General features: G+C 41.1%; 1 protein-coding gene across 3 annotated transcripts; it reads right to left on the reverse strand.

Annotated features, from left to right (window-relative positions):
- Window positions 1–1,095: 1,095 nt before the first annotated feature.
- On the reverse strand, window positions 1,096–24,780 carry fam114a2 (family with sequence similarity 114 member A2). Of its 3 annotated transcripts, none has more exons than XM_084177617.1 (14): window positions 24,679–24,780; window positions 18,061–18,345; window positions 14,234–14,333; window positions 13,928–14,029; window positions 13,724–13,827; window positions 13,320–13,454; window positions 13,057–13,215; window positions 12,420–12,543; window positions 7,953–8,038; window positions 7,639–7,737; window positions 7,405–7,544; window positions 7,163–7,235; window positions 1,681–1,734; window positions 1,096–1,522 (listed from the first exon to the last, which is right to left on the reverse strand). In XM_084177617.1, the coding sequence occupies exons 2-14, from the start codon at window positions 18,343–18,345 to the stop codon at window positions 1,421–1,423; spliced, it is 1,563 nt and encodes a 520-aa protein (XP_084033743.1). In that variant the 5' UTR covers window positions 24,679–24,780; the 3' UTR covers window positions 1,096–1,420. The 3 variants fall into 3 exon arrangements, with proteins under 3 accessions (XP_084033743.1, XP_084033742.1, XP_084033744.1); XM_084177616.1 differs by having other exon boundaries at window positions 18,061–18,357; XM_084177618.1 differs by lacking the exons at window positions 1,096–1,522; window positions 1,681–1,734 and adding an exon at window positions 3,017–3,266 and having other exon boundaries at window positions 18,061–18,357.
- Window positions 24,781–25,063: the final 283 nt, after the last annotated feature.

Below are 25,063 nucleotides of genomic sequence, written 5' to 3' on the forward strand. Positions count from 1 at the left end.
CTTGTTCTCAACTGGCTTACCTGGTTAAATAAAGGTTAAATAAAAAAATTAAAAAATAAAAAACCTGAAAGGCCGCTCAGCAAGGAAGAAGCCACTGCTCCAAAACCGCCATAAAAAAGCCAGACTACGGTTTGCAACTGCACATGGGGACAAAGATCGTACTTTTTGGAGAAATGTACTCTGGTCTGATGAAAGAAAAATAGAACTGTTTGGCCATAATGACCATCGTTATGTTTGAAGGAAAAAGGGGGTCCTTGCAAGCTGAAGAACACCATCCCAACCGTGAAGCACAGGGGTGGCAGCATCATGCTGTGGGGGTGCTTTGCTGCAGGAGGGACTGGTGCACTTCACAAAATAGATGGCATAATGAGGAAGGAAAATTATGCGGATATATTGAAGCAACATCTCAAGACATCAGTCAGGAAGTTAAAGCTTGGTCGCAAATGGGTCTTCCAAATGGACAATGACCCCAAGCATACTTCCAAAGTTGTGGCAAAATGGCTTAAGGACAACTAAGTCAAGGTATTGGAGTGGCCATCACAAAGCCCTGACCTCAATCCTATAGAAAATGTGTGGGCAGAACTGAAAATGCATGTGCGAGCAAGGAGACCTACAAACCTGACTCAGTTACACCAGCTCTGTCAGGAGGAATGGGCCAAAATTCACCCAACTTATTGTGGGAAGCTTGTGGAAGGCTACCCGAAACGTTTGACCCAAGTTAAACAATTTAAAGGCAATGCTACCAAATACTAATTGAGTGTATGTAAACTTCTGATCCACTAGGAATGTGATGAAAGAAATAAAAGCTGAAATAAATCATTCTCTCTACTATTATTCTGACATTTCACATTCTTAAAATAAAGTGGTGATCCTAACTGACCTAAGACAGGGAATTTTTACTAGGATTAAATGTCAGGAATTGTAAAAACCTGAGTTTAAATGTATTTGGCTAAGGTGTATGTAAACTTTCGACTTTATGTGTGCCAAAGCGAAATCACATTCATTTGTAATACAGACACCTGAAGTACTTGGGGTTATCCTGAAGTCCTGGTGTTATGAATAATGCATTGAATCATGGTAATTGTGAAACAGAGACATGGACAACTGTATATTATTCAATTAATGTCAGTACATAAGCATAATATTTGGATGAGAAATGCAGACGTCTGTGTCATTCAAACATGTCAGCTCTAGACTCCTCAAATACTGTACATTGGTATTTCTACTGTGCTATACAACAACAGCACTACAATACTCCACGACGAGTAAACACTGTTTGTCAAAGGTAAATTTCTTCTGAGGTGTGACACTTTAGATAGGCTTTGAAATCAATATAAATGAAAGCTGAGGAAGTATTTTTTTAAACCGTCAATGCTTTTTGTCAGGGTCCCTTGTTGGCACAGCTGGGAGAGAGATGTGGTCACTGTTGGTTAGAGTCAGCACTACTTTGAATGTGGGACACCTCTAATACAGGTATGAGGAGCTGGAAGGAATCCTGGATGTACGATGCACTGTTGGAAGCCTAAAGAAGACGAGATACATACAGCACATAGATACATAAACAATGCACCACATTTGTAAATCTCTCACACACAAACACACATTGTTATGATTCAGCTTTCAGACAGAATTAAGAGGATGTGATATGCAGCAATGTACGATAATGAATTAGAAACAAACCTCCAAAAATACTCCCGTTATGAGTGGATTGAGGACATCTCCCTTTTCATTAGACTGCAAAACAAAATGTTTTGGTCTTATTAGTCTCTGGATTCAGTGAACTAGGAATATTCTACACCTGTTAAAGGGATACTTACAGATTTTGGCAAAGAAGCCCTTTATCTACTTCCCCAGAGTCAGCTGAACTCACTCATGGATACCAGTTTTATGTCTCTGCATCCAGTATGAAGGAAGAGAGGTAGTTTTGTGAGCCAATGCTAACTAGTGTTAGCACAATGACTCCAAGTCTATGGTATCTACTAGCATGCTTGAAAAAGAAAAGGAGAACCTCACACTCTAGGAGCTCAGATGCAATAATTTTATAACCAACGTTTCAACAGTCTTCATCAGGATATAATGAAAACACTGCGGGTCACAAATTTATATACTTTGAAAGGACACACATAGGTGTCTGTAATCATGGCCAGGTGTTGATTTTATTGGTTGATTTACAGATATAAATAGAACATATTTAAAAAAAACTGACTTCCAGTCATTGCGCTAACGCTAGTTAGAGACAGATCGAAATGTACTGGGGGGGGGTCCAACTCAAGGTGTCATAAAAAAAAAAGAACCCCCCCCCCCCAAAGTTACAAATATTTTCACATGACCCTCCCCTTGTATTGTAAAATAAATTGAACACCCTCCCCCCTCATAGAATTAACTTAAAATAATGTTTACGACCACAAATAACAATAACTGTAGAGATCCTGTGTTTATAAACGTGGATATCGACTTTGCCACTTCAGCATGCTTTTGTGGCACAGTCGATGCCACGCAGGGCAACGGGTCAGAAGGTTGAGGGTTCGTTGACCACCACTGACAAGCTCACTCTCCCTGCCTGTTTCATTACACTACAATCAGAGACTGCTGCAGACAATGATCAGCTAGGGGGAAATCAGATTTTTTAAGGTTCTATGCCATTTATAATTATATAAAATATATTAAACACATTTTCCACCAACAGGTTTCTGTGCCGATGCACCACACAACCAATAAACAAAGCATACTGACTTTGGGCACTTAAATATCATGGTTTGCGTTTTCAACCACCATTAATAGACTATGTCAATCTGGACAAACAGAAAATATATCCCTCCCTACCCAGCAGGCTTACCCAGTATCGAAGGCTTGGCTTGACAATCTCCTGACGTCATTAAACTTTTTTGTGTTTTGTAACAGATGTCTCTTTCCATTCATCAATTGGCCGCTGCACAGTTTGGATTGATTCATTGATTGATTTTATTTGTCAGTTTAAAAAATACATATATACAGAAATATTTTTTTAAGTGACTGCACAATAAAGTCGGGGGCTTATTTCCATTGTGGTCCCTATTTTTTTACATAAATACATATATAATTACATAGATACAGACACATTACAGAGATAGAGACGAAGAAATGCTCAACCTCCAGATGAGTATGAGGGGGAGTTTAAGTACAATTCTTACAAGCTTGTTTGGCGGGTAGCTTATTCTTTAGACGTTTGGGGCTGCCGGTGAACCATGATGTGCAGGCATAATCAAAGTGGGTCTTTAGGTTTCCATCTAATTGGTGACAGATTTTCATGTGAATATTCAAAAATCTTCATAAAAACAATATGCCATTTCAGAGTTTCCATTAGGAAAATATGGCGCCGGACAACATGACAGGGAACATTTTTAATTTACCGGACAATTGAGAAATGTAATGGAAATCCATATGCATTCAGATCCAACCTGCGCCATCAATAAATGAGGTATGTTGGCCAAATGAGCCACATTTACGTGTCTTTAAAAACTGCCTATAACAAATTACAAAAACACTATTCCTTGTGTTTCGATGTGTAGCATATGCAAAACCTTATAGCTACTTTCCAAAAACAATAATTGTCCACCTCACAGGTCAGCTGTCAGAGATTTGAGCACTAAATGTATCAGGGCATTGCATGCAAAGGCCTATAGGCTTAGGTGTCCACACCATACCAATCCTTCACAAACGTTTCTAAAGTTTATTAGGGCGATATCAAAAGTTGGTCAAGCCATTGTTTATAGGGAAAATACGAGCAGAAGAACGAATGTAAACCTGGGAAAAACGCACTAACCTCCCCTGTGCACCCCCCAAAAAACACACAACCCTTCCCAAAGCAAAAAATAAAGTTTGAGAACCCTCTCCTATTTTGAACCACCCCTCCCCCCAGTACAATTTCCCTCAGCAAATTCCTTCAAACTGCACAAAGAGACATAAAAAAAATGGTATCCATGGGTTCATCTGACTCTGGGGAAGTAGATCAAGGGCTTCATTGCCAAAATCCAGCAGTTTCCCTTTAAGATTGATTTAAACTCCTCTCTTTGGGTCTAATTAACTATAGGCATCTCCATTAGAATCATTCATGTCAGGATTGCAATAATTACCCTGCAACTGCTTATTAAATGAATTGACACTCTTAAGTAAGGTTAATTACTTTTATCCCTTTCATACTAAAGACGTTTTTCTGCCAACTTAACCAATACCATAAAGGTATTGCCGGTATCAAAGCTGAAACTTGTATTTCGCCAAACAACCTAGTTATCATTTCGGTAAAGTTCTGCCTACAGCTTAGTATGAAACATAGCTGCAATGCTGAGGTGGCATTGGCACGCACTAGGCTCTTAAACTCTTGATGGTTGCTAGTCAGCGCCCCGTTACCGTCCTCCTGGCAGTTCTAAACTTTGCAAGGCATGTCACTTCGCATAGCCCACTACTAATGATTACTGTGGGAATAAATATCACTGAATGACGAAAATATTGGAATAAAGTAGGCTAATGCAATTTTAGGCATGTATCAAACTGTTGCTTACTGAAACTCCCAAAGTCATCCAATCCTTGTAATACATTTGTAGCAAATAAGAGCGTCTGCTAAATTACTAAAATGTAAATGTAAATGTGTGTGGCAGCCTGGTCTCATAGACTACACATAACACAGTAAACATAAATCCATGATATCCAGTTTAGTATGATATGTTACATTTGGTATGGTTACATTAGAAAGAAGGTTACTTAAGGCAAAAACAAAAGTAGGGTGGTTGGTCAGGGTGGATGGGTGTGAGTATAATGCAAACGTCTAGCAATCCAAAGGTTGCGAGTTCGAAAGTCATTACGGACAACTTTAGCATTTTAGGTAATTAGCAACTTTTCAACTACTTACTACTTTAAGCTACTTTGCAACTACTTAGCAGGTTAGCTAACCCTCCCCCTAACCATTTTAGCTAACCCTTCCCCTTAACCTTTAACATAACTCCTAAACTTAATCCTAACTCCTAACCTAGCTAACGTTAGCCAGCTAGCTAATGTTAGCCACCTAGCTAGAATTCTTAACATATTGTACGTTTAGCAAATTTTTTACATTTAATACAATTGTAATTCGTAACATATCATACAAAATGGGTGATGGACATCCACAAATGAATAGATACCATATGTAACATATCATACTAAACGGAGTGTCTCAGATTTACGTACTGAATAATTTGATAAATGTATAAGTGTAAGATACATTTTTAAGTGTAAGATTTTTGTTTTCACTGCATCTCTGTTTGGATATTGGTTAGGCTACAATTAGGCTGGGGAAAGGTTAGCTAAGTTGAGGTGAGTGCTGCTCATGATCATCTTGTCTAGTTGGCTCATTTTGTTAGAACATTTTGACATGTTATGTAGTTTAACGAGTGGATTATTTTGCTAGCAGTCGCTTAGTAGCCTAGGCCTACTCCCAACCAAAAGCCTGTGACTTCACTGACTTGTTTTAACCCTAATTGCGCCTGAAAATTGCTCTGAATAAGAGCGTCTACTAAATGACCGAAATGTCAGTGTAAAAATGTTGTTTAATAATCAATCAATGTGATTTTATTTAACTGAATTTCCGTCTGTATAGGCTATTTGGTTAATCAGTTGGGCAAATAATTGGAGGCCGTATAGCGCATCTATCTATTTGTTTGCTCATCTATCACTTATCAGAAACATTTAGCATGCAATAATGTAGCCTAAATCAAGAGCAGGCCTATTACTTTGCTCAATCACGTATCGGCAATTCCAAAAGGAGATTGTGAAATATGAACACGAGACGCACATGCGTTAGAAAATATAGATTGCTATTATTTTCTATCGATATCTTGAAGATAAGACCCTATGCCTGCTCCCTAACAAAGTGGAGTGAGGGTAAGAAAGAGATTAAACGTGGATCAAAAAAGCATAGGCTTGGGCTCTGTTTCAAAATATCACTTTCTTTGCGGTTCCACACGTTCCTGTGACAAGTTGTGTGGGAAAGATATTATTTGTATTTTATTCTGTTATATTCCATTATATTCTTACTATAATATACACTGAGTATACCAAACATTAGGAACACCTTCCTAACATTGAGTTGTCCTCTCCCCTCTTTTGCCCTCAGAACAGCCTCAATTCGTTGGGGCATGGACTCTACAAGGTGTCAAAAGCGTTCCACAGGAAGGCTGGCCCATGTTGACTCCAATGCTTCCCACAGTGGTGTCAAGTTGGCTGGATGTCCTTTGGGTGGTGGACCATTCTTGATACACACGGGAAACTGCTGAGTGTGAAACCCAGCAGCTTTGCAGTTCTTGACACAAACCGCTGCGCCTGGCACCTACTACCATACCCCATTCAAAGGCACTTAAATATTTTGTCTTTCCCATTCACCCTCTGAATGGCACACATACACAATCCATGTCTCAATTGTCTCAAGGCTTAAAAATAATTATTTAACCTGTCTCCTCCCCGTCATTGATTGAAGTGGATTTAACAAGTGACATCAATAAGGGATCATTGCTTTCACCTGGATTCACCTGATCAGTCTGTCATGTTAAGAGCAGGTGTTCTTAATGTTTTGTATACTCAGTGTATGTGTGTTGACTGATCGGGTAGGTGTGTCTTGTCTGTTTAATCAATAAAATAACAAACTATTGATTTCATTTGGATGGCTATTCTATTCTTTTGAAAATACATTTTATTAGTCTTATGTTTCTTTGGACCTGCCTAAACAAAGTAATAATGGATATCCTTTTGATGGTGATTATTCTTAATGGATTTATTAATATAGACGCCTACCCACATCTGCACACCACTACTACCACTCGTCCCTGGCATGCCGGCATAAAAGGCGCATGCAGGCAAGAATGTGGTAAAAATGGGCCTGTTTGTAAGAGGGTCATATAAACATTGCCCTGTTTTTTTTACAGGCAAAATACCGTAAATCCTATGTGAAAGCAGTATTTGTGAAACTGAAAAGACAGTTTATAAATTTTCATAGTGATGCAGTACAAATAAGTTCCATGATGAAAAGTTACGTTGTGTAAGAACATGAATACTAACATCTGAAGCTGAGTTCTGTGAATGTGGCTTTGAAGAGTGTAAGCTTAGTGACAGGCTAAATATACTTTGTGATATAGTTTGTATAGAATCATTATCTTACCCCTATTGTAGTTAAACAGGAGGTGAACTTCTTGGAAAGTAGTGATATCTCTTTACACAAAACAATTGTTATTCTGTAAGGGGAGTACAAAATGTTGAGTTAGAGCACAATCACATACTAGGATATGACAACAATGAGGGTATCAATACACACACGTTATATCTGAAGGTTAGGGAGGTGTGAACCAGAGCTATATCTATGACTAGTAATAGAACTCTCTGTAGATGGCTGATGGAACTTACTGCGAGAGGATTTTGGCCTGCTCCAAATTGGTGACCTCCTGGCTGGTACAGAACAGGATCATCTCGGCCACTTTGTGGAACTGCTCTATGGATCTGGCTGTTAGCTCAGCCAGGCTTCTGATCGCTGACGAGTGGACATCCTGAGAGGAATCAACAACACTCAAATCAGTAGTTACAACAGAAAGGAGTAAAGCTCCATTCCAATAGTCACAATGTCATTTTTGTTTTTCATACCTCAACAGTATAGATTTTTTCCACTTCCTCTTCATTCCTTTCTTCTTCCTTTATGGGTTTGGTCATTTGGGCAATCTGGTCACGTGCATTCTTACTTGCCTGATGACGGTTTGCAGAGAGAAAATTGGTTAGAGATTAGTGATCTACCATGCAGAAAAATAAAAGTGAAGTAGTGCTCAGTCCTTTCACAACTCAGTCCTACCAAAACTCTCCAGAAAATGGCAACAAACACTGCTATATTATTGGACCGCTAGCATGAGACCACAAGATCACTGGCTTGAAATTCAATCAAGACAGAAATGTATTGTGCCAACCTTGCCAAGTTTGTCAGCTGTTGTGGATATGTGTAGTCCATCAAGGGCCTCTGTTAATTCCCTCAGAAACTCAGCACCATTTTCATCTGAAAATAAAATATGAATAAACAAAATGCATTGCTTTTGCTCACTGTATTTATCACAGAAACATACCGCCATCTTTCCCTAAAACAAGATAACAATTGATGTTTTTCAGTTGGCTTATCACCCACAGAAAAAGAAAATCATACACCAAAAGTATTTTGTTTCTGTTGTGAGTACAGTGGCGACCCGTCACTAAGCCCCACCTGTTTAAGAAAAGTCCTCTCACTGTCAATTGTGTTTTTATTCAGCAAACTTAACATGTGTAAATATTTGTATGAACATAACAAGATTCAACAACTGAGACATAAACTGAACAAGTTCCACAGACATGTGACTAACAGAAATTGAATCATGTGTCCCTGAACAAAGGGGGGGGGGGGGGGGGGGGGTCAAAATCAAAAGTAACAGTCAGTATCTGGTGTGGCCACCAGCTGCATTAAGTACTGCAGTGCATCTCCTCATGGACTGCACCAGATTTGCCAGTTCTTGCTGTGAGATGTTACCCAGTCTTCTATCAAGCCACCTGCAAGTTCCCTGACATTTCTGGGGGGAATGGCCCTGGCCCTCACCCTCCGATCCAACAGGTCCCAGACGTGCTCAATGGGATTGAGATCCGGGCTCTTCGCTGGCCATGGCAGAACACTGACATTCCTGTCTTGCAGGAAATCACGCACAGAACAAGCAGTATGGCTGGTGGCATTGTCATGCTGGAGGGTCATGTCAGGATGAGCCTGCAGGAAGGGTACCACATGAGGGAGGAGGATGTCTTCCCTGTAACGCACAGCGTTGAGATTGCCTGCAATGACAACAAGCTCAGTCCGATGATGCTGTGACACACCGCCCCAGACCATGATGGACCCTCCACCTCCAAATCGATCCCGCTCCAGAGTACAGGCCTCGGTGTAACGCTCATTCCTTGGACGATAATAACGAATCCGACCATCACCCCTGGTGAGACAAAACCGTGACTCGTTAGTGAAGAGCACTTTTTGCCAGTCCTGTCTGGTCCAGGGACGGTGGGTTTGTGCCCATAGGCGACGTTGTTGCCGGTGACGTCTGGTGAGGACCTGCCTTACAACAGGCCTACAAGCCCTCAGTCCAGTCTGAGCACTGATGGAGGGATTGTGCTTTCCTGGTGTAACTCGGGCAGTTGTTGTTGCCATCCTGTACCTGTCCCGCAGGTGTGATGTTCGGATGTACCGATCTTGTGCAGGTGTTGTTACACGTGGTCTGCCACTGCGAGGACGGCAGGTAGCTTAGTGGTTAAGAGCGTTGTGCCAGTAACCGAAAGGTCGCTGGTTCTAATCCCCGAGCCGACTAGGTGAAAAAGTCGATGTGCCCTTGAGCAAGGCACTTAACCCTAATTGCTCCTGTAAGTCACTCTGGATAAGAGTGTCTGCTAAATGACTTAAATGTAAAATGTCTCACAGTACGGACATTGCAATTTATTGCCCTGGCCACATCTGCAGTCCTCATGCCTAAGGCACGTTCACGCAGATGAGCAGGGACCCTGAGCATCTTTCTTTTGGTGTTTTTCAGAGTCGGTAGAAAGGCCTCTTTAGTGTCCTAAGTTTTCATAACTGTGACCTTAATTGCCTACTGTCTGAAAGCTGTTTGTGTCTTAACGACTGTTCCACAGGTGCATGTTCATTAATTGTTCATGGTTCATTGAACAAGCATGGGAAACAGTGTTTAAACCCTTTACAATGAAGATCTGTGAAGTTATTTGGATTTTTACAAATTATCTTTGAAAGACAGGGTCCTGAAAAAGGGACGTTTCTTTTTTTGCTGATTTTTGTATTTTTTTGCCACAACCAGGTAACAACTTTCAAATGTCTTTATCGTGGTACTTAATCTGAATTAGACCTACAGTAGCCTAGGTTAAAACAACCTAAGCTAAGTTTATCACTGACTCCAACCACAAATAGCCTATGTCTCTCAAATATGATATACACTACCAGTCAAAGGTTTGGACACGCCTACTCATTCCAGTGTTTTTTTTTAATTTGTACTATTTTTTACATTGTGGAGTGGTGGTGAGGACAACATAGCTATGGAGTAGCACATATGGAATCATGTAGTAAACAAGAAAGTGTTAAACAAATCAAAATATATTTTGTGTTTGGGATTCTTCAGGTGGCCACCCTTTGCCTTGATGACAGCTTTGCGCACTCTTGGCATTCTCTCAACCAGCTTCACCTGGAATGCTTTTACAACAGTCTTGAAGGAGTTCCCACATATGCTGAGCACGTGCTGGCTGCTTTTCCTTCACTCTGCGGTCCGACTCATCCCAAACCATCTCAATTGGGTTGAGGTCGGGGGATTGTGGAGGCCAGGTCATCTGATGCAGCACTCCATCACTCTCCTTCTTGGTAAAATAGCCCCTACACAGCCTGGAGGTGTGTTGGGTCATTATCCTGTTGAAAAACAAATGATAGTCCCTCAAAGCCCAAACCAGATGGGATGGCGTATCGCTGTAGAATGCTGTGGTAGCCATGCTGGTTAAGTGTGCCTTGAATTCTAAATAAATCAGACAGTGTCACCAGCAGAACACCCCCACACCATAACACCACCTCCTCCATGCTTTACGGTGGGAAATGCACATGCGGAGATCATCCGTTCACCCACATCGCGTCTCACAAAGACACGGCTGTTGGAACCAAAAATCTCAAATTTGGACTCCAGACCAAAGGACAAATTTTTCGCGATTCTTGGCCCAAGCAGGTTTCTTCTTATTATTGATTTAGTAGTGGTTTCTTTGCAGAAATTTGACCATGAAGGCCTGATTTACACAGTCTCCTCTGAACAGTTGATGTTGGTGTCTGTTACTTGAACTCTGTGAAGAAGCATTTATTTGGGCTGCAATTTCTGAGGCTGGTAACTCTAATGAACTTATCCTATGCAGCAGAGGTAACTCTGGGTCTTCCATTCCTGTGGCGGTCCTTATGAGAGCCAGTTTCATCATAGCGCTTGATGGTTTTTGCGACTGCACTTGAATGCACCGTATGAAAAATGTATGCACTCACTAACTGAAAGTTACTCTGGATAAGAGCGTCTGCTAAATGACTAAAATGTAAATGTAGCAAAATATATATATTGTCTGTTTTGCATGTTATTTTGGCATTAATTCTTGTTACAAATCAGTTTGCAAACAAAAATTATAATAATTGAGTTAATAAAGTCGCATACTCTCTTTCTTGAGTAACAGCTCCAAAAGCAGGTGTTTCAGCCTAACTCAGTGCTTTCTGTGGTGGAGGGGCAGCCAGCGAAAGCACAGAGCGTAGGTATTGGTAATGTTCTCTAGTTGCACCGTGATTGGCTCAGTGTTCGGTCACTCATGGGGACACTACGTCACTGCATAATCTACAGGGAGAGCTTGGCCCTTGGGTGCTGCTATAGATTTACAATACAGGTGCCCGTCCAAGAAGGCTCAAGGTCATTGGCCACAAATAAAATGTCAAATCACGTTATATCTACCATATTTTTTCAGTAATAGTCCCATGTAATTCCAGTTGATATTGCGAATGTTGTTTTGTTTGCGCAATGCACTGTCTGTTGGTCGGTATAGTGGTAACTGGATGCTCGTGATTGTATTTTAATTCCTTTTTAGACCACATAGGCCTAATAAAATACTTCAAATGTTAGGCTAACCGCGTCGCTCTCTCTCGCTCTCCGTGTGGTGACTTACAGAAGAGTAAAGTTAAGGTCTCAACATCTTGCTGAATTGATCTGAACTAACATCTGAATCTGTCTGTGTCCATTTTGAAAGTGCTGAATCAAGGCCTACCTCGTTTGCTTGCACTTGCTTATACTTAGAGTTAAGTGTTAATGATAAAAGAACAAACATTATGAATTTACTGAACATACATTTTATAATGTTTGTGTATGGTTCAAAAGTAACAACTCATGTCGACATTCATTATTATTGAAGGAGAATGCGGTTCTTATCGAGTTACACAAATCCACAAGGAGTCAGTAGAAACCATATTTATTTAAGAAGTCAGCCATATCAGCTATGGTTTTTAAAAAGTCAGTAAATGAGGATGAATGAACTGTTTCGCCGCCAGACTCCGCTGATAGCCAGGTGTAGCGGTGGTAAAGATTCAGTCCAATTCCATGGTGCTGATAGGAAAGCTCCGCTGTTGGGACAGCTTTATGTAGGCCCTAACAGTTTGTGGGCACTGTTTGTCACCGTTATAGTGCTATTAATGTATAGTTTAATGTTTTGTAGTGGCTTTGCTGGCATCCATCTAAAAAAAATTGGTTGAGTTTGCCCCACCAAGATTTACATGCTAAAATAACCACTGTTTTGAGTACTAAAAGACTGTAAATGTAACATTGTGATAGTAGACTTTATGTGACTGTTCTGTGACGGTAGGCTACCTTTCTTTTCTTCCACCTCCTCGTCGTCAAACTCTACCAAAGAGAAGGGTTCCTTGATAAGCTTCAGGTCCTCTTTGAGTTGGGCCAGCTCCTCTCCAGACAGAGTGGTCAGAACAGACTTCACCTACACCACACAACACAACAGACAACTGATTCAGTCATAGATAAGATCTACTAAAACGGGTAGGCAACTAGATTCAGCAGCAGGTGGATTTTTGTCGGAGCGAATGGTCAGGGGGCCGGAAAATAATAGAATAATTGGTACATCGCAAATTGATTACAACTAAGCCCAAAAAGAGATTGTATTTAAAAATAACAATCATTTCATATTTATGGGAATACTTGGGAACAGATTTCCTAAATTAAACTCAATTTTGGAACAGATTTCCTAAATTAAACTCAATTTTAGCTGAATTCCTGGTGATTTTAGAGTCTTTTTTGATCTGTTGCTGACCCCTGTACTAAAAGGAGCTAAAATATCTCAAGAGGTTGCCATGGTTGTAGGTTCTCCATTTACAAGTGTGCAAAAAGTTGTTTTAATATCAAGTGAAGACTGTGCACAATCAATAATGTTTTGAGAGGCTGTTTACTTGTTTCTTTGTACAAGGTAAGAAATGTGGAACTTGCCCAGTATTACCTTTGACTCACTCTCCCTGGAGAGAATCTCCAGAGCTTCCAAGTGGGCTAGGCCCTGGAATTCATCAAACAGCATTCCGTAATGGGCCTTCTTTTCCGTGTCGGAGGAAAACTCCTCGGCTGTTTGCTGCTCCTCTCGCTCCTTGGCCTCCCGTAAGACCTTCAGCCAAAACAAAATCCTCATTCAATCTTGGTCAGAAAGCTTTCCAGCACAAATAAGGTGTAAGCACAACACTGGAGGTGGCTTCTCTAACATCCATTCACCTGAGAAAGAGTGTTAGTCTTGATCATCAGACCCTTTGTTTTCTTGAACCCTGGATCTCCCTCTGCTATGACATCCATGGTCTTCTTGCCTATGAACTCCAGGGCATCCAAACCTCCTGTTAGGACCGTTTTCCCCTGGAATATAATAATAATAATAATAATATGCCATTTAGCAGACGCTTTTATCCAAAGCGACTTACAGTCATGTGTGCATACATTTTTACGTATGGGTGGTCCCGGGGATCGAACCCACTACCCTGGCGTTACAAGTGCCATGCTCTACCAATTGAGCTACAGAGGACTATAGACCATAGATATTTAAGTCAGTAACCAAGTCACTTTTGCCCATAAACAACATATGATAATGGTAATCGTCAAAAAAGCAGAGAAGCATTGTTTCTTACAGTGCTTTGAACAACACTGCTGAGGGATGAGAACATTCCCATGGCGCTTCCCATGGCCGATGCTCCATCTCCTTCCCCTTTATCAGTCTCATTACTGGGTTCACCTAGAAGTAATATACATGTCAGACATCAACCTAATGTGCATAGTTACAACAGTGATGACTCATGTTGATCATGTTGATGACCCGTGTGTGCCATCATTACCCTCTTGTTTGTCCTCCTCTCTAATCTGTGCAGACAGCTCTGTGGGGCTGGGGATTCCCAGTGAAGTCTCTGCCTTCTCAATAGCCTGGGTGATCCCTTGGCCTTAGAATGAAACGAAAGGAATACATTTATTTTTAGATCTTTTAAAGTTTACATATGCTGACTGAAAGGGCAGACATATTGTTTCACAAAAAAACACATTTAACATGACACCATAATGAGAACACAAAAGGGCTATTACTCAGACAGAGACAAACCAAAAACTCTGACATCAAAATATGTCCATCCATTTTTTGATCTCCTCACCTACAGTGGCCACAGTGGCTGAGGCCGTTGACATGATGGACTTTCCCCAGCTCCCCCAGTAGCCCCATCCTCCCTGGGATACTGTCAACTCACTGGATGCCTGGAGGAGAGCGAGAGATGGAGAGAAAACATTTGTACTGGACTCTACCGTTTGGACAGTGGGAAAAAAAAGTATTTAGTCAGCCACCAATTGTGCAAGTTCTCCCAATTAAAAAGATGAGAGAGGCCTGTAATTTTCATCATAGGTACACGTCAAATATGACAGACAAAATGAGAAAAAAAATATCCAGAAAATCACATTGTAGGATTTTTAATGAATTTATTTGCAAATTATGGTGGAAAATAAGTATTTGGTCAATAACAAAAGTTTCTCAATACTTTGTTATATACCCTCTGTTGAATATGACACAGGTCAAACGTTTTCTGTAAGTCTTCACAAGGTTTTCACACACTGTTGCTGGTATTTTGGCCCATTCCTCCATGCAGATCTCCTCTAGAGCAGTGATGTTTTGGGGCTGTCGCTGGGCAACACAGACTTTCAACTCCCTCCAAAGATTTTCTATGGGGTTGAGATCTGGAGACTGGCTAGGCCACTCCAGGACCTTGAAATGCTTCTTACAAAGCCACTCCTTCGTTGCCCGGGCGGTGTGTTTGGGATCATTGTCATGCTGAAAGACCCAGCCACGTTTCCTCTTCAATGCCCTTGCTGATGGAAGGAGGTTTTCACTCAAAATCTCCCGATACATGGCCCCATTCATTCTTTCCTTTACACGGATCAGTCGTCCTGGTCCCTTTGCAGAAAAACAGCCCCAAAGCATGATGTTTCCACCCCCATGCTTCACAGTAGGTATGATGTTCTTTGGATGCAACTCAGCATTCTTTGTCCTCCAAACACGACGAGTTGAGTTTTTACCAAAAAGTTCTATTTTCGTTTCATCTGACCATATGACATTCTCCCAATCCTCTTCTGGATCATCCAAATGCACTCTAGCAAACTTCAGACGGGCCTGGACATGTACTGGCTTAAGCAGGGGGACACGTCTGGCACTGCAGGATTTGAGTCCCTGGCGGCGTAGTGTGTTACTGATGGTAGGCTTTGTTACTTTGGTCCCAGCTCTCTGCAGGTCATTCACTAGGTCCCCCCGTGTGGTTCTGGGATTTTTGCTCACCGTTCTTGTAATCATTTTGACCCCACGGGATGAGATCTTGCGTGGAGCCCCAGATCGAGGGAGATTATCAGTGGTCTTGTATGTCTTCCATTTCCTAATAATTGCTCCCACAGTTGATTTCTTAAAACCAAGCTGCTTACCTATTGCAGATTCAGTCTTCCCAGCCTGGTGCAGGTCTACAATTTTGTTTCTGGTGTCCTTTGACAACTCTTTGGTCTTGGCCATAGTGGAGTTTGGAGTGTGACTGTTTGAGGTTGTGGACAGGTGTCTTTTATACTGATAACAAGTTCAAACAGGTGCCATTAATACAGGTAACGAGTGGAGGACAGAGGAGCCTCTTAAAGAAGAAGTTACAGGTCTGTGAGAGCCAGAAATCTTGCTTGTTTGTAGGTGACCAAATACTTATTTTCCACCATAATTTGCAAATAAATTCATAAAAAATCCTACAATGTGATTTTCTGGATGTTTTTTCTCAATTTGTCTGTCATAGTTGACGTGTACCTATGATGAAAATTACAGGCCTCTCTCATCTTTTTAAGTGGGAGAACTTGCACAATTGGTGGCTGACTAAATGCTTTTTCCCCCCACTGTAGCCTATAGGGCTATAAAAAACCTAAACCATATCCAGACCTTAAAGGGACAATCAGCATTTGCTACATCAGTTTTTTGACTTATAAATTAATTACAGTGGGGGAAAAAAGTATTTAGTCAGCCACCAATTGTGCAAGTTCTCCCACTTAAAAAGATGATAGAGGCCTGTAATTTTCATCATAGGTACACGTCAACTATGACAGACAAATTGAGAAAAAACATCCAGAAAATCACATTGTAGGATTTTTTATGAATTTATTTGCAAATTATGGTGGAAAATAAGTATTTGGTCACCTACAAACAAGCAAGATTTCTGGCTCTCACAGACCTGTAACTTCTTCTTTAAGAGGCTCCTCTGTCCTCCACTCGTTACCTGTATTAATGGCACCTGTTTGAACTTGTTATCAGTATAAAAGACACCTGTCCACAACCTCAAACAGTCACACCCCAAACTCCACTATGGCCAAGTCCAAAGAGCTGTCAAAGGACACCAGAAACAAAATTGTAGACCTGCACAAGGCTGGGAAGACTGAATCTGCAATAGGTAAGCAGCTTGGTTTGAAGAAATCAACTGTGGGAGCAATTATTAGGAAATGGAAGACATACAAGACCACTGATAATCTCCCTCGATCTGGGGCTCCACGCAAGATCTCACCCCGTGGGGTCAAAATCATCACAAGAACGGTGAGCAAAAATCCCAGAACTACACGGGGGGACCTAGTGAATGACCTGCAGAGAGCTGGGACCAAAGTAACAAAGCCTACCATCAGTAACACACTACGCCGCCAGGGACTCAAATCCTGCAGTGCGAGACGTGTCCCCCTGCTTAAGCCAGTACATGTCCAGGCCCGTCTGAAGTTTGCTAGAGTGCATTTGGATGATCCAGAAGAGGATTGGGAGACTGTCATATGGTCAGATGAAACCAAAATAAAACTTTTTGGTAAAAACTCAACTCGTCGTGTTTGGAGGACAAAGAATGCTGAGTTGCATCCAAAGAACACCATACCTACTGTGAAGCATGGGGGTGGAAACATCATGCTTTGGGGCTGTTTTTCTGCAAAGGGACCAGGACGACTGATCCGTGTAAAGGAAAAAATGAATGGGGCCATGTATCGTGAGATTTTGAGTGAAAACCTCCTTCCATCAGCAAGGGCATTGAAGATGAAACGTGGCTGGGTCTTTCAGCATGACAATGATCCCAAACACACCGCCCGGGCAACGAAGGAGTGGCTTCGTAAGAAGCATTTCAAGGTCCTGGAGTGGCCTAGCCAGTCTCCAGATCTCAACCCCATAGAAAATCTTTGGAGGGAGTTGAAAGTCTGTGTTGCCCAGCGACAGCCCCAAAACATCACTGCTCTAGAGGAGATCTGCATGGAGGAATGGGCCAAAATACCAGCAACAGTGTGTGAAAACCTTGTGAAGACTTACAGAAAACGTTTGACCTGTGTCATTGCCAACAAAGGGTATAAAACAAAGTATTGAGAAACTTTTGTTATTGACCAAATACTTATTTTCCACCATAATTTGCAAATAAATTCATAAAAAATCCTACAATGTGATTTTCTGGATTTTTTTTTCTCAATTTGTCTGTCATAGTTTACGTGTACCTATGATGAAAATTACAGGCCTCTCTCATCCTTTTAAGTGGGAGAACTTGCACAATTGGTGGCTGACTAAATACTTTTTTCCCCCACTGTATATGTACCCACTGACTCTTGAAGAATACAATTTATAAATGCCTCATGAGCTTAGTTGCATACCATCAGAACCCAAAATATTACCTTGTTTTACTCCAATGTTTCTAAGCAAAGTAAATGTTAACAAACACTGTATAGCCTCAAAACATGTTTAAAACTATAATTCTGATATCATGGATGGCCAGTCCCTGCATCCATAGCTCTGTCTATAAATTTGAGAGTTCACATTTCTCCAGCTCCATCCCTCAGAATTTTACCAAAACAGTGGTGGGAACACGCTTTGTTATTGTTTCAACTGCTGATTGGCCTTTTAAGGTTAGAAGTGAAGCTTGTTGAATCTTTCACCCAGCTGTATCACAGCATGTCTTACCTTGCCTGGCTCTTCCTCTACTTTGGATTTCTCCTCCTGAGTCTCCTGGACTTCAACTGGAGGTTTTGGCTCTGGTCTCTTCCTGGTCTTCCTTCCCTTCCTGGTCGGGGCGACATCTGTGGAGTTATCTGTGGTGCTGTCTCCAGTTGGTGTCTTTGGAGCGCTGTCTGGTGTCTGTTGAGCACTGTCTGGTAGTGTCACAGGGGAGGGTTGCTGCAGTGGTGCCTCTGTCTCTGCCACCTCGGAACTCCCAACAGGGTCACTGGGGGCTTCGCTGTCCGACATCTTAACACATACCTTTTGTTATTTGATGAAAATAAAATAAGAACATAATGTGTATAATGGCAACTAAAAACAGTTTTAAAAAGGACATTCTATCCAATCATTAGCTGGAGGTAGAGGTCCCTTGCCATATTGACAAGGCATAGGCTATTCTTGCAGATTTAGTTTACCTAGCTAGCTAGATTAGCTCAATTACAGATTAGGGACTGATACACTAAGATAACAGTTGTCTGAGCCAAACGTAAAATGGCAAGGTATGCAGTGTAACATAAAACACCAGTGACAGCACATTAAAGTGGAAGTAATTATACACTCCCAGGAAGAACATTATGATTTTTTTCCTTCTTTTTTTCTGACAAGCCAGAACTTAGATATGGTAATTTTCACATTCTCATAAATTCATAGAATGTTTGGGAATTACATATAGTAAGGCATTTGTGAAAATTCTATAGCAATATAGAGTGGGAAAGCTGCCCTGCGTTTGGAAAATTAATAGACACTGCAGTAAATAAAACCTAATAAAATAAAAACATCTGTCTACGCAGACCGGTGCGCCATAACCAATCAGAGGTACTGTTGGCCTGTATGCAAAAAAGCCATTTGCCACACGGGCCTGCCATCATTCACTTTGAACAGCGCGACTTTAGAGCATTAGAACGCATTCGCCAAAAGCCACAAAATACACCTGAACGGATTTTAAAAATATGTGTACTGAACTAAAATATAAACGCAACACAAAGTGTTGGTCCCATATTTCATGAGCTGGAATAAAAGATCCCAGAAATGTTCCATACGCACAAAAAGCTTATTTCTCTCAAATGTTGTGCACAAATGTGTTTACATCCCTGTTCATGAGCATTTCTCCTTTGCCAAGATAATAAATCCATCTGACAGGTGTGGCATATCAAGAAGCTGATTAAACCGCATGATCATTACACAAGTGCACATTGTGCTGGGGACAATAAAAGGCCACTTACATTTGCAGTTTTGTCACAACACAATGCCACAGAAGTCTCAAGTTTTGAGGGCCTGTGCAATTGGTATGCTGACTGCAGGAATGTCCACCAGAGCTTTTGCCAGATTATTTAGTGTTAATTTGTCTACCATATACTGCCTCCCCATCGTTGTTTTAGAGAATATGGCAGTACTCCAACCGGCCTCACAACTACAGATCACGTGTAACCACGCCAGCCCAGGACCTCCATATCCAGCTTCTTCACTGAGACCAGCCACCCAGACAGGTGATGAAACTGTGGGTTTGCACAACCTGTCATGAATAGTCTCAAGGAAGCTCATCTGCGTGCTCGTCTTCACCAGGGTCTTGATCTGACTGCAGTTCGGCATCATAACCGACTTCAGTGGGAAAATGCTCACCTTCAATGGCCACTGGCACGCTGGAGAAGTGTGCTCTTCACCAATGAATCCCGGTTTCAACTGTATCGGGCAGATGGTAGACAGCCTGTATGGCATCGTGTGGGCGAGCAGTTTGCTGATGTCAACGTTGTGAGCAGAGTGCCCCATGATGACGGTGGGGTTATGATATGGGCAGGCGGGCGGGCATCAGCTACGGACAACAAACAATTGCATTTTAATCGATGGCAATTTGAATGCACAGAGATACCATGACGAGATCCTGAGGTCCATTGTCGTGCCATTCATCCGCCGCCATCACCTCATGTTTGAGCATGATAATGCACGGCCCCCATGTCGCAAGGATCTGTACACAATTCCTGGAAACTGAAAATGTCCCAGTTCTTCCATGGCATGCATACTCAGACATGTCACCCATTGACAATGTTTGATATGCTCTGGATCGACCTGTACAATAGCATGTTCCAATTCCCGCCAATATCTAGCAACTTCGCACAGCCATTGAAGAGTGGGACAACATTCCACAGGCCACAACCAAAAGCCTGATCAGCTCTATGCGAAGGAGATGTAGCGCTACATGAGGCAAATTGTGGTCACACCAGATACTGACTGGTTTTCTGATCCACGCCCCTACTTTTTTTTTTAAGGTATCCTTGACCAACAGATGCCTATCCGTATTCCCAGTCATGTGAAATCCATAGATTAGGGCCTAATTTATTTATTTCAGTTGACTGATCAGTGTAAATACCACGGGAGTCCTCTTACATTTGGGAACATCACAGTCCTATTGATCAAACAACCATGAAAAGGTAGGCTCTCTCTCCCTCAGTTGCCCATGCACGTCATCAACAAGATTATCAACTAATGCTAGCAGAGCGAGATGAGCTAAAATCTGAGGGAACAATATATAAACCCTCTCAAACTTTTTCAGATAGTTGGCCGTCAAACTTGCACTGATAACCGATGGGGAATAGTAACCTGCTCGTCCCGTTGTGAAGGAAATTGTCAAGGAAGCGAGTTTGTGTTTATACAGGACCTCCCGCCTCCACCTACAGTCAACCAATCATGGCAATTCGGAGCTATATGGAGCCCTCCGCATTGTTACATTTACGAGGCGCACCGCGATGCGGTATGGAGTGCAATTTGGCCTCCGAGAGGCTTCCCAATTGCGTCACACCCTCCATACCGAGCCCTTACAAAAAAAGATTGCAGTATTGAAACTACAGTAAAAGTGCATTAACTGCAGTTGACTGTGCTATTTTGGACGCAGTAATTGCAGAATAACTGCAGTGTACTACAGTTGAACTGCAGTTATACTTCACTGTAACTGCAGTTACACTACAAAAGTACTGCAGTAAAAGAAAGTGCTCTTTTGGATGCAGTATTTGTAGCGTACTGCAGTTATACTGCACTCTAACTGCAGTTGTGTGTATATATTTTTTCGTAAGGGCGCCCTCGACCACATTTTCAGATTAAGCATAAATTGGTTTCAACTCTGTTGCATATCTCACTGGTTTCTTCCATGCACTGTGCTCTCCTGACGCCAAATAATCAACACTTCTTAATATTAATTCAATGGATTGTGGTCAGTAAACCAATGGAATATGGTGTTAGGTAATTGCATACCTCCTGTTAATAATATTTATAAAAATGTATTACAAGTGCATAACTAGATGGTCATTTTCCATGAAGAAATATTTTTGGGAAAAGTATTTTTTATCATAATTTTGTTGCAATGTTTTCATAAACCATGTACAATATTTGATTGGCCTAATGATGATGTTAGTCACATTACTGCTAAATAATGAGAGTTTGTCATGCTGCGCGCACTGTGCAGTTTCAAAATAATCCAAAGGGTGGCAGCCTAGACCACAAATTAATGTTTTGCATGAAATAATGTTATGGTTACTGCAATATAGCAGGATTGGGATTTTAGGCTGCCATCCTTTGGATTATGTTGGAATTGAGTAAACTCAGTTTAGCAGTAGGCTTGTATTATAACTGTAGAGTGGGGGGACATATACAACTTTTGCTGATAATATGTACAAACTCAGCAACCAAACAGGCTTGAAAATCATAATTTTATAGTATTTGTGGTAATAAATCACAGATTCCAAGGTAAATTAGCTACAGGGCAATATTTCTACCCATTTAATTACACAAAAACAAATATACCCCCTCCAACCCCCCTCTTCCCCTGAGGACCCTGACAAAGTTTGTGGGTTTTACTGTAGTGACAACACTTCACAATTTTACACACATGTACATACCAGCATAAAATCCTTTCGCCAACTAAATATTCACAATGTTTGCGAGTTATATTACACAGTAATAGGATGATAGTCCATCCATGCAGATTAGAAATTAATCAAAATGATACTGTAAGTAAAAAATCCCAACTCTTTGTGTGTGTGTTGCGTTACAACAGTAAAAGAAAGCTACTTTCCTGTTGAGGGTAGCATCAATCTATATCACCTATTTGTCAGCTGTGCAAACCTGTCTATGATTTCACTCTTTTCCAAGGGTGTTAACTATATCTTTGTCAATTGTCAAGACAGCCTGGTGATGCATTCTATCTTGGGTCATTGTTCTCCTAAGCCAGGTATGTAGACATCTTAATGCACTGAAAGATCTCTCACAGCTGCTAACTGGGATGGTCAGCGCAACCTGTATGATTGCCTTCAGTGATGGGAACATATCAGGGTCTAACAGTTTATACACACAGGACATGCCAGAAGTGGCATCTTGCTTTCTTTTTTTGAGGTAATGTTTAGCAACAACTACTTCCTCTGGCTTGAGAGGAATATGATACATGTTTGTCTTGTGTGGGCCTCCCCTCTCTCTGTCCTGTCTGCTCCTTTCTCTCACTCGCTCCCCTCTTTTCCTTGCTGTCTGAAGTTCTGCTTTTCCTGAATCCCCTATATTATTACAGAGATTGAATAGTATCAGTACTGTGGCAATATGGAGTATTCTGAACATACACACACACACACACACACACACACACACACACACACACACACACAGAGCGAAAGAGAGAGAGGAGCAATATGAAGAACAGGAGAACAGTCAAATAATGTTTACCTGAATTCAGCTAAAGGTAAAATATGGGATCATTTCTGTTCCTTAATGATAATAGCAGTTCACTCAATCTTAAACCTGATGAACGTTTAACTGTCTTAACTTATCACTAACCACAATACCTGTGTTCTCTCTCTCTCTGTGTTCTCCTGTACACTCCTCTGTCTGTCCTGTGTGGGCCTATGTCTCTCTATGTAGATGCAGAATAATATCAGTGCATTTCCAATTGTGGGCAAAAGACGCGGGCTGAGCCAAAATCATTCGAGGCTAAAAGCCCGGGTCTGATGACGTCAATGGTTCAAATTCAACATAGCTAGCTATCTAGCAAAGCGATTCACATTTCTTGCTAGCTAACCAAATGACACCTGAATCTTTAGCTGTAGCCACCGAAAAATGATGAGGGGAAAAAGTCGGTCACTCACCCACTCCTCCAATGACAAGACATCCTCCCAGCAGCTAACGTTAGGCTCCTTGTTTTTAGCTTGCTAAATAAATAAATAAATAGCTACATAAATAGATCCGCTAGCCTAGGGGTGACAAACTCAATCTGCAAAAGGGCCATATTGAAAACGAATTCGAGGGCCAGACATAGCCTATTTGTTTTTATAAAAAAAACGTGCATCTGCGACCCAAACTGGCTATTGTTTTATTAGAAACAAATATGGCCCTTTATAATGCTGTATATAGCATTTTAACATGTTTAAACAAAGAGATACATATTTGTCCAGCCTTTGCTGCTATGTTTGCAGATGTGCATAATATGCTGCGACGCTAATGAAAAAATATTTAACTCCAAACAAAAACGTAGCTATAAGTTGTTGTAACATTTGAACTTAAAACATCTTTTTCATTTTTTTGCAATGCATGGATCACCGACGCGGTTAATTGCAGCACTGCTGTATGGTGCACTCAAAATGTATTGTAGTTGAGTAGCCAGCCTAGGCTACTGTTCAAATGTTGCTGTAATAGGCCTACATGTTTCTCCTTTGCATGGTGTTTTGTTGCAGGTTTAGTTTTTTGGCTATTCATTGTCAAGCTTTAAAAACCAAAGCCATCCTGCAACATTTTAGTTGCCTAACTAGGACTGTGGCATGTGTCTGTACACTTTCCCTCGGCTGCCCGCTGTAAACCGGACACATGAAAGCAGCGCAATTGAAGTTGAATTCACTAATACAAGCGCATCAGGCTATAATTTCATAAAGTAGATGACTCAACTGTTGACTCATTTATACTCGCTTGTGTGTCCTATTCGGCCCGCGGGCCTTGTGTTTGACATGGGCGCTAACCTATTAGCCACGTTAAGACTGACTTGTGATAATTGCCTTTTCTAGTTTCATTGTAGACATTCCCTGCCTTAGTCACAGTTGTCAATTTTTGTTAAAAATACCGAGTCATTGAAACTGAAACAGTGCATCCCGAATAGGTGGAGGCAGAAAACAATGTACCAGGCAAGCTGTGATTTAGAACCTGATAGCAATATTTGTTGGACTACCAAGAAATGTATTGGTTAATTATATGAATCATGCATTGAACTGTGTCCATATATTCTGCCAACAATGCCTTACTGTACGTCATGGAATTTTGAGTCAAATAGAACATATTTTTAAAACCTCGTATGAAGTTAGTTTTGAAGCATAAACTGGGAATTTTATATTTTTTACTGATATTATGATTGTCTGTTCGTTTCATATCTGCAAAGTAGCTAAAACGCTGTCAGTTCCACTTTAATGGCTAGACATTGCACGTTCCCTTAGCTAGCTGTTAGCTTACTAGCTAACGTTAGCTAGCTAGCCTGCTTTTATCCAATATTGCTACCATTTCTTCTAGAAAGGTGATAGATAAGTCTACAAAAGAAGTTACATTGTTTAGATAAAGGTTACAAACCTAGCAATTGTATCCGAAATTTCGTATAATATTCTTGATTTTATTATTTATCTTGCAAGGTCTTGCGCGACTAGCCACGTCACACGACGATTTGTTTGGGTTGAGGGTTTCCTCTACTAGTCGCGTGAATTTACTGTACAAAACAGTACACACCGCCACCTGCTGAGCTGGAGTGAAAAAACATTCCCCAGTTGCGTTTATTAGTATATTAGGGCCAAAATCAAAACCAAAGAAAGTGCCTAGGTAACAAGAGATAACAACTTGCAATAGAATGAACATTGTAAATGTAAATCAGCATACTGTACTTTGAACTTCCACGTTGGTCTATCTATGCAGATTCTGACTACCATACATACAGTGCCTTCAGAAAGTATTCACAGCCCTT

This window comes from Coregonus lavaretus (genome assembly GCF_964263955.1).
Source record: "Coregonus lavaretus genome assembly, chromosome: 15".
NCBI classification, from domain to species: Eukaryota; Metazoa; Chordata; class Actinopteri; order Salmoniformes; family Salmonidae; genus Coregonus; species Coregonus lavaretus.